Source organism: Notothenia coriiceps, unplaced genomic scaffold, assembly GCF_000735185.1.
Source record: "Notothenia coriiceps isolate Sejong01 unplaced genomic scaffold, NC01 NC01_scaffold00037244, whole genome shotgun sequence".
Classification (NCBI taxonomy): Eukaryota; Metazoa; Chordata; class Actinopteri; order Perciformes; family Nototheniidae; genus Notothenia; species Notothenia coriiceps.
In genome coordinates, this window is record NW_011369945.1 from 5,366,126 (window position 1) to 5,376,474 (window position 10,349).

Below are 10,349 nucleotides of genomic sequence, written 5' to 3' on the forward strand. Positions count from 1 at the left end.
GGGATCTGTTTCAAGTTTCAAGGCTTTATTGTCATTTGCACATTAGCTACAGTGTAGATATGGCAGTGAACAAGTTAGGTCACAGTGCAACATATATATATAGGACATAGAACAAATAAAACAGATACAATAGTGCGAGAGAATGTTTGGAGATGTGCAAGTAAATACAAATAAAATAGAAATAGTGCAAGAAGAGTCTATATACAAGTAAATGGAATGATATATTAGATAAATAATTAGCAAAATAGAATCAGAAGGTTGTTTATGGATGTTCTTTAAAAGGTCCAGGTGTTTAATAGTGTTATGGCCTGTGGAATAAAACTGTCCTTGGGTCTGGTGGTTTTAGACCTGATACTGTACGGTTAGCAATAGTTACTATTTCTCCGCTGATTCTTTTACCTCCGTGTCCACTCTTTTGCTTTTCCTCCCTGTGTGTCCCCAGGCTCTCCTGGTGCGAGCTCTGCTGGAGTATTCCCAGAGTCCAGTGAGCTGCGTTCCTTACGGCCTGTCTCTGGTAGCCGGGATCTTCCTCACGGAGCTGATACGCTCCTGGTCCATGGCGCTCATGTGGGCCGTCAACTACCGCACTGCAGCGCGCCTCCGTGGGGCCGCCCTTACTTTTGCTTTCCACAAAATCCTCCGCCTACGCCACACTAAAGACATCACACCGGGCGAGGTAGGTGATATAATCCTGGGGGGGGGGGGGACGACTCATCTCCAAATTAGTGAAATCACCCCTTGGTGCAGGGCGCTACGTGCAGTTGATTGAGATGGATTTAATTTCTGCTCTTACGCCATTTCTGCTTAGATCTCAGTAAATCCCATAGCCTGAGGGAGGGGAGTCTGTCTAAGATTAGTCATTACACAGCTTAAGAGGAATCATTGTCCAACAAGAAAATGTGCGAATAAAGGACGAGTGTATTTGTAAAATTTTGATTTTAAGGTTTCAGTGCATCCTGCTTGAAAAGATGTAGGTCCATTTGTAATCTTCATTCCCTGTCTCTCTCCCTAGCTGATTAACATCTGCTCGAATGACGGCCAGCGGCTGTATGAAGCAGTTTCAATAGGCTGCATGCTGGCTGGGGGGCCCCTGGTGGGAATACTTGGTCTGTCCTACACTGCATACTTCCTGGGCCCCACTGCTCTGCTGGGCTCAGCAATTTTCATCCTCTTCTACCCTACCATGGTACGACTTCAGCCAGAACTTTTGAAACAGTGAGACAAAGGACAGAACGTTTTTTCAGTTCAACTTTTGAGGCATTTGCACAGTGCTGTTGTTACAAAGGAGCCACATTTAGGAGTTTACACACTCACACATTACACTATATTGATACACACACCCAAACACAGACTACTGTCAGAGTTTTTTAGTATAGAGTAAATTGCTGTCAACGACAAAACATAGTTTCATTACAGACTTTTAGAAAATGAATACCAAATGATTGCTCTCATTAAAGCAGTGACAAGCGTTTTAATTACAACCATTCCTAAAAAGTTTTACCAAAAGTTATTATCGTAAATTTTACAGCTGAGACAAGCAATTTCATTTAATACATTTCTTAAAGTTTTAACAAAGTTAATCAGATACTCTATTGCTGACTCATTAGTTTCTGAGCAAGGACTTAAAGTAGAGTAAAATCTTTGCTGTAATTCAGGCTGTAGAAGCATTTTTAAAAGCATCATAACTCTTCGGCTATCAATCTTCTGTCAACTTTGTAGCAGTTACTTTCAAATCACACTCAGTCTGCGTCGGCGCCTGACAGCCGGAGACCCTGGTATTGTTGTGAGAGGCATTTATCACTCTGGTCCCCCGGACAGGCCTGCAGCACGGCTAATGTGATTGTGTCTGCTTTCATTTCCTCCCCTGCCACTTATTTATCTTGTCATCATTTCCTCTCTTCCGTCTGGACAGATGCTCGCATCGAGACTGACGGCATATTTCCGCAAAAAGTGTGTGGCAGTGACTGACCGCCGCGTGAGGTTGATGAACGAGATCTTGGGCTGCATGAAGTTCATCAAGATGTACTGTTGGGAAGACATCTTTGCAAAGAATATTCACAGTGAGTGTCTGTCATGTTCCCAAATGACTCGGCTAGATCATAATCACCGTTCTCACAGGTCCTTGAGTCCTCAAATGTGTGTACATTTAAGGAGGATGGGGGTGAACATTTAAAGATTTTAAAAATAAACATTATTAGACATGTTTCTCTTGACTGTATATATTTTGTCCAAGAATACAAAGTTATTTGTGATATTTGTTTTAGCAAAGAAGGCCTGAAAAGTCCTTGAATTTGATGTTTAAGAAGGTGTGGGATCCGTTCTTAATGCCCTGCTCATTTCACATTTGTGGTCAGGACCCGGGAGCTTTCGAGATGCAAAAACGTATATAATTAAGTGCTTGATTAGGCTTTTTATTCACAACTCGCCTAGATTAAAGAATCACCTCATTTGAACACCTGTCACAGTGGCAAATTAGTAACTAAATGGTCAGTTTATCACATGAAATTAGACTTATACTCTTGGTGAATTGGCAAGATAACCCTGACCCTAAATCTATTTTCATTAACTCATGTTGTTTAAATCGTTCCCGGTGCTATCCTCTAATCAGGGGCCAGTCTGAATCCCTTGGCTTCAAGGTTAATTTGCAAGGTTTTTCGGGGCCGTATGATCGCTTGATTGGTTGTCAAGGCTGCTTATCCATGAATTGGCCATGGTCTTTTATCCCTTGCTGTATGTTGTGGACAATATCATTCCCCCATTTTAATCATGCTTCTAATTAGCCAGGTGGGGCTCGTTTCCATGGCTGTCCTTTGATCACCTGTTATAATGACAATTAATTGCCATGCAGCTTAATGGACAATGAGCTGCACTTTTATTCCCCTCAATTACTATTGTTGTTAAATTGATGATCCCATTGTTTCTGCCCTGGGCACGTGACTTTCGCTTGGTGATCCTTGCAGAAACACCCATCATATTCAAAGTGAATCCCATGGAGAGTAATGATAATCCTATGGAGTACCGGGAGGAGGGGGTTCTCATATTTCACGCTGTGCTGCAGTGTCTAAATTAAAGATGCACACGCTTTTGGTTCCAGTGAATGCAGCAAATGAACTGGGTGAACAAAGCAGCTAGCAGAGTGCATTTGAGAGATACCAACATGGAGGAGGGGGGGGGGCAGGATTTGGGCATTGCACTCAGTTATCATGGTTCAACAGGTTTTGAAGCCTTCTCCATACCATGTACGGATACAGGGCCCTCACACTTCCTCTTGTTTCTATTTCTGTTTCTACTAGCTGTGTATTTGTTCGTGGCTCTTGAGACGTTGTTGATTGAATTTGAAACAACCATTGGGGGTCAATAAACTCATACTTTATTTCCTCTCTCTTTCTGCCTGTCTTTTCCTCTTTATCATCTCCCTCTCTCTCATCTCCTCTACAGAGGTGCGATCAGAGGAGAGGGGAATACTTGAGAAAGCTGGTGTCGTCCACAGCCTCACAGTGGGTGTGGCTCCCATCGTCGTGGTGATAGCAAGCGCATGCACTTTCACCCTACACATGGCTTTGGGCTATGACCTCACTGCAGCTCAGGTATTAAAACATGTTATTCTATACCCACCATGCTGCATATATCAACTTCCGATTCGTCTTCCTTCACTGGAAACGCTAGATGTGGTTTTCCAGATTATATTTAAAATATGGTTTCCTATTTCTTTGTTATAAAATGAAGATTATTTACATTAAGTGGATATTTTAACAATTTGATTTGATGTTACAAGTCTCTTGCTGTTATGAGCATTTGTACATTTTAAAGTCAGGTATAGCCCCAGGTAACGTGTTTGTGCACAACTGTCTCAATTTCTACACTTCCTACCTCAGGCTTTCACTGTAGTTGCAGTTTTCAACTCCATGACCTTTTCCTTGAAAGTCACACCAATGGCTGTAAGGTCACTGTCGGAGGGTGCCGTCGCAGTTAAAAGATTTCAGGTGAGAACACTTAGACGAGTCTGACAACTACCTCTCACAGAGCCAACACAAAAATATGTTCCCAAACGCATCACTGATATGTACACAATGTAATTGAACACATCCAGGTATTGTTTAACTTCAAGGTTCAGTCAGTGAGCAAACAGGTTGTACCATTCTTACAGCCAAATGAAAATCTGTCAGTGAGCAAGCAGGTTGTACCATTCTTACAGCCAATGAAAAATATGCTGTTGTTGATACTGAAAGACACCTGCCTACACCCCATGCTGACATAATACTTTCCGAACACATGGTAAAAGTCACATGTTAGTGAGGAAAGGTTTCACTGAGCCAGCTTGGGTTAAGTAAGCAAGAGTTTCTGCCAAGGATGCACTAAAAGCCCTCAGGCATTCTGTGGTTTTAAGTGCAGAATATAATAAAATAATCACGTAAGCATGTAGAGAACATGCAAAGCTAAGTAATGTGTATGCACGGTGAACATGTCTCACATAATAGCCAAGGCTCAAGTATGTTGCACCAGGTTTTTCCTTTTTAAAGTACGCAATGACAGAAACCTTGAGCTTGTTTTCAATCATTTATTGTACTCATGCATAGAAGAAAAAACTGTCCCTTTTTTTTTAAGTCCAATAACATAACCTTTTGTGTCCGTCTCCACAGAGGCTCTTTATGATGGAAGACAGAGAGGTTGTTTTGCTCAAAATGGAGGATCCTAGCAACGCGGTGGAATTTCGGGATGCCACACTGGCTTGGGAAAAGGCTCGCCCTCCTCCTGCTAAACCTAACCCACCTCCGAAGAAACGGGGAGGGATGAAACGCGTGCTGCGCAGGGAGAAGCTCAGCCTGTACATTTCCACAGAGGAAGGCAAAGGGAACAAGGAAGTTCCTAACGCTCAAAGTCTCCTCACTAATATGGAGCAGGAGAGTCCACAAAGCACCATCTCCTCCACACAAAGCATACGGCCTCCACTGCACAAGACCCTGCACCGCATCGACCTGCGCATTAAGAGGGTAACAACACAAGCATATACAACAACAATGTCGAAGGACATTTATATTTAAACCGGCTGAAAACCTTCAACTGTTTGTATCCCTTTTTGTAGGGCTCACTGGTTGGAATCTGTGGAGGCGTCGGTACAGGAAAGAGCTCTCTTCTGTCCGCTCTACTGGGACAGGTGAGGTTGTTCAGTTCCTGCAAAGACATGAATAGCAGCCCAAAGGATAGTCTTCTTGAACCTTATGTTTCTTTTCTTACCCAATGCCGCACAATGACCCACAATTTCAAAAAGGAATGTTTCAAGTGTTTTCTCTGCGTCATCCCCTTGTTCCAGATGACCCTGTTAGAGGGGAACGTAGCGGTTAGCGGCGGCTTTGCTTACGTCGCTCAACAAGCCTGGATCCTCAATGACTCACTGAAGGAAAACATCCTGTTTGGAAACGTATATGACCCGGAGAAGTAAGATCAACTCCCGTATATTAATGATATGATGAACAAATGCAATAAAGCTTGAGATTAATCCTTATTTAACACATTTCCTCATCAGATATAATGCTGTCCTGGAAGCCTGCTGCCTTCTCCCAGATCTTGCAGAGCTCCCATACGGGGACATGACTGAGGTATCTGCTTGTAAATAATATGATTTTGTAATGAAATCAAATGCTTCTTTTATCGTGCCTGCAGTATTCTTAGTTTATGCAATTGATTGTTTGAAATTCAGTGCAACCACAACGAGAGGATACGTTTAATTACTTTATTTTCCTAGATTGGAGAGAGAGGAGCCAACCTGAGTGGAGGGCAGCGTCAGAGAGTGAGTCTGGCCCGGGCTCTCTACAGCGAGCGGCCCATAATGCTCCTGGATGACCCTCTCAGTGCGGTCGATGCTTGCGTTGGTTCCCATGTCTTCCATAAAGCTATCAAAGCTGCCGGCAAAGACAAGACGGTGCTCTTTGTAACGCACCAGCTGCAAGTAAGCCACCATATACTTCAATAGCTTTAAAGGTCAACTCAACGAATGGTTGAGAAACAAACAGACGTGCAATCACCGCTAAATGCAATTTAATACAGGGCTATCTTCTCTTGCACTTTATATGTCGTTGCTGCTATATTGTATTACCATGTCATAAATACTTGTGTGTGCTGCTCTTGCTATTTAGCACTTTTTGCATATCATGTATTTTGTTATTGCTATGTTTGTAAAATGTAATTTTCTTAAATGTTTTATGTGAGGGACTGCGGATGGAAATGAGCTCAAAGCTAAATCTGGCACTGTTACGCTTGACACATTTTAATGTTTTAAGTGTTCATTACTGTGCATTGTCCCTGCCAAATAAACAATTAAATAAATAAATAAACCATGGGAATTTCAAAAATGTCATTTTTCTCAAATTTATATTTTGTAGTTTCAGCGTCCTTAAAATATTCAATGATTTATTGATGATCAGTTTATTGATATGTGCTTGATTTTTAATCTTATTTTTCTAGTACCTGCCCCAGTGCGACCATGTGATTCTGATGAAGGATGGGCAGATTGCAGAGCAGGGCTCCCATGCTCAGTTAATGTGTAGAGAGCGTGACTATGCCAGCCTATTCAACAGCATGCAACAGGAGGTAAGGCCAGAGGCACATGTGGATCCAGGCCAGCTTGTTTTAGTAAGGCATCTTTGCCCCCAATGCACAAAAACATTGAACATTACAAGCTGAATAATTCATAAGACCAGAAAGGCAACTCCAGTAGCTGGAAATGTTAATGCAAACATGGCCTTTCATTATTTATGCGTGCATTGATTTACTGGTGAGAGGCTAAAGACTCTGTCAGCGATATCTCACTTTAAATGACTTGCAGTGTGTTGTTCCTGCTGCTGAGATTTGTTGCGGTGGCATGTTTTAAATCTCACCTCCTTTCCTTTATGTTTCTGTCTCTTAGAATCTGGTGAAAGAGAATTTAAAAAACAAACGGGAAGGTGCAGTAAAGCCTGACAGTGTGGTCGATGTTGCCAAGGCCGTGCCAAAGGCTGAAAGCAAGAAAGGAGGTGAGAGACCCTGACACTTTTCGTGCTCCACATGTAGAATAAATGATTTTTTTTTCTTGAGAATGTTCTACAAGTTATGTTTTTTTTTTTATTCAGAGTGTCTGATGAAAGCTGAGGAGAAGGGCTCCGGTGCAGTCGCCTGGTCTGTGTATGCGGCATACATCAAAGCAGCAGGAGGTCCAATAGTCTTCATCATCAACGTATTCCTCTTCCTCTCCACCACAGGCACCATAGCCTTCAGTAACTGGTGGCTGAGTCACTGGATCGGGCAGGGCAGTGGGGTGAGTGTGAAGACGATCCTGCTTTACTACTGTGTAATACACGCCTCTTTTTTTAGTGTGTATCGGCTCCCAGAAGAAAAATAACTACAATGCTCCAGTGAGTTGTGGCTGCACACTGAGCATTAATCTGAATGTGCATGATTACAAAAAGTAACGGCTCCACGGTAAACTTAATTAAACCCAAGCGCAAGCAGTGAAGAAACAGATGTGTGGCAAAGCAGGCGCTGGCTGCTATGAGAAATGTGATTGGAATAGTAAACATCATTGAACTGACTGATTTTCATGTAATTTTTTGTATTCCAAAATGGGCTTTTCACACCCTCATTAGTGGCAAATATCCTTCAATTGGAAGAATTGGATTTGTTGGTAATTTGTTGCTCCATCTGCCCTCAGAACACATCATTAATCTCGGCGAATGAAACGATGGCGAGCAACAGCATGAGACTCAACCCTCACATTCAGTACTATTCCACTGTTTACGTGGCGTCCATGGGAGCTTCTTTGCTGCTGAAGACAATGAGAGGGCTGGTGTTTGTGAAGGTGAGCTTCCTCAGAGACTCCCCTCTTTCCGTCACATGCTTCGTCAGCTGGGATGAACTGCAAAAACAATGGCGGTGTTTGAAAGGAACAAGAGAAAGGTTGATATATTAGCGGTGTACAGTTAAGCAGTGCGCCTCCCTAATTGTCTTTATTGTCCTTTGTTCATGCTCTCATGGTTCTAGTGCTATAATTGAAAATGCCTGTAGGCCAAATCCATTTATCTGTCCACTGCCTTGTCTCACAGCTTAACGTGTTTGTGTGTGTGTGAGAGAGAGAGAGAGAGACAAAGGGGCCGAGAGAAAGGAAGGATGTGTGTGCCTGCATGTCAGTGCCCCTTCGGGTGTGCGTCCTCTTTTTCAAGCTAACCCATCCTGACACTGTGTTGCAGAGGTTAGGTCCCCACATTAATGTGTGCCACTTGGAATTGCTAATTCTCCAAAGACGGCTAATCTTTTTCTTACCCCCAGCTGTTAAGAGATCTTTTTGAGTGTTGAATATTCCATTAATAGAATTAATTTGTTCTCTGCTGCCACTTGTAATTTCTGTCTTCTTGGTGAAATGTATCTTGCTCATTAGGTCATGACCTTTGTGTCAGCCTCCCAGAAACTCATTATAAATAAAGATTTGACAGCTTGCCTTGTGCAATAAAAAAAAAACGACCCAACGCTTTGCACATATTTAGCACACGGTGAAGTAGAGTTTCCTGTATATCTCTGCAGGCAACATATGAGTGCCACTGTATTTATCCATCGCGTGTGTTGGTGTTTTGAGGCAGAGCACATTGACAGGCGATTTCCTTCCAAGCGACTTGTTTATCCGTGCCGTGATGCTTTCCGTATGTCTCCTAAAGTTGTTTGTTTCCATGTGTCAGGTCTCATGTTGAAACATGGCTGTTGTTTGTGTTGACAGTGCACGGTGAAGGCTGCCTCCGTGCTCCATGACAAGCTGTTCCGCCAGCTCCTCCTCAGCCCTATGCACTTCTTTGATACAACCCCCCTGGGTCGTATCCTGACCCGCTTCTCCAGAGACATGGATGAGGGTGAGTCCTGATTTGTCCTGACTGTGAACCGTCCCCCAGGAGAGCTCTCAGTCAGGGAAGTCACGCTGGTTGACAAGGTGTACTGCCAAGAGTCAGTGTAGTTTCTCATAGTAGTATTTTATATTTTATGGTAGCTATGCTTTACTTGTTGATTTTGTGGGTTGATGTTATTTTGGGTGGTTGGATTATTTCTAAGTATAATGTTTTTTACACTCTAAAAAAACCCAGCAAAATCCATTTAGGGAGACAGAAAAGTTCTCTTTAAAAATAAGCATTTAGTTGCCATGGGTCTTGCAGGTTGAGCAGATACTGGATGATTGTTGTTTCTCTTACCACCTCCTCTCAAAAAAGTGTAACTACTGAAACTGACATCTGAACAGAGGCCAAAAGATCTGTTTATGCAAACGGATATCTGAAGTAGGACGTCATTTGATATTTATGTAGACTTTAACAAGAGCTTAAATTTGAAAACTTGTACGAATAACAACAACAACTGGCAGGATATTTGTACTTTTTAGTGAACAGCAGGGATCCTAAGGTTGCTGGGAGATGTAAAGAGCTGGAGAGAACCCAGAGGACCTGCATTTTTTTTTTATGATAATAGGTTGCAGTTGTGAGTAATAGAGAAAGGTATTCTATGTTTAATTAATTGTTTTATTACATTCAGGGAAGCCAAAAGTAATTTTTTAACAAGGTGCCTTTTTAAAGAATGCCCTTCCTTTGTTTAAGTATTATTTGTTGTACTTGCCTTGTGCCATCATTTTGTTATTATTGTATGTTCGGTTTGAGCTACATGCTATGTGTTGATGGACCTGAGCCAAGTAATGACAGTAATGAGACCGATGGGTCAGACATCATACAGCGTGTCTGATATATAATATGTGTTTTCTCCAAAGTGGATGTGCGTCTCACCATGCAAGCTGAGATGCTGCTGCAGAACCTGACCCTGGTGCTGTTTTGCTTGGGAATGGTGAGCATTGTCTTCCCGTGGTTCCTGATCTCCATCCTGCCCATCGGAGCCTTCCTCTTCGTCATCAACCGTGTGTCCAGGTCAGACTCTCATCACTCCTGCTGTTATCTTTGCTATTGGCTATAAGCCTGGGATTCAAACACACCTTATATACACCTTTGCACATTATACTTCACCTCCCTGCAGACTTAGCAGTGTAATGTCTTGATAAAGTACTATAGTTACTTTAAAGGTCCCCTATTATACTGTTTTTCATTACTCTATTATAGGTCTCAGATATATACAAAACATGTCTCTGAGGTGTTTGGCTCCAAATACCAAACAGATCATTGCAGCATCCCATAATCCCCTCTGTTTCAGCCCTGTTTCCAAAGTGCTGATTCTCTGTCTGTTACTTTAGATGAAAATAAGGAGCCCCTCCCCACGCCCCTCTGAGAGAGATTTGGTTAAAAAGAACTCAATGGTGCTCTAGAAGGAGATTCAGGTGATAAGGGGGGGGGGGGGGGGTT

General features: G+C 42.5%; 1 protein-coding gene across 1 annotated transcript in view; it reads left to right on the forward strand.

Moving 5' to 3' along the window:
- The window catches only part of wu:fb13g09 (multidrug resistance-associated protein 5), a 21,582-nt gene extending 11,610 nt beyond the window's left edge, over nt 1–9,972 (forward strand). The window contains exons 5-20 of the mRNA XM_010793337.1: nt 443–676; nt 1,013–1,186; nt 1,913–2,060; nt 3,439–3,587; nt 3,876–3,983; nt 4,641–4,991; nt 5,084–5,155; nt 5,312–5,436; nt 5,525–5,597; nt 5,744–5,947; nt 6,463–6,588; nt 6,905–7,010; nt 7,107–7,291; nt 7,685–7,831; nt 8,741–8,870; nt 9,767–9,972. Coding sequence (XP_010791639.1) covers nt 443–676; nt 1,013–1,186; nt 1,913–2,060; nt 3,439–3,587; nt 3,876–3,983; nt 4,641–4,991; nt 5,084–5,155; nt 5,312–5,436; nt 5,525–5,597; nt 5,744–5,947; nt 6,463–6,588; nt 6,905–7,010; nt 7,107–7,291; nt 7,685–7,831; nt 8,741–8,870; nt 9,767–9,966 — 2,532 coding nt within the window. The 3' untranslated portion in view covers nt 9,967–9,972. The remainder of the gene's footprint in view (nt 1–442; nt 677–1,012; nt 1,187–1,912; nt 2,061–3,438; nt 3,588–3,875; nt 3,984–4,640; nt 4,992–5,083; nt 5,156–5,311; nt 5,437–5,524; nt 5,598–5,743; nt 5,948–6,462; nt 6,589–6,904; nt 7,011–7,106; nt 7,292–7,684; nt 7,832–8,740; nt 8,871–9,766) is intronic.
- The last annotated feature ends 377 nt before the right edge of the window (nt 9,973–10,349 follow it).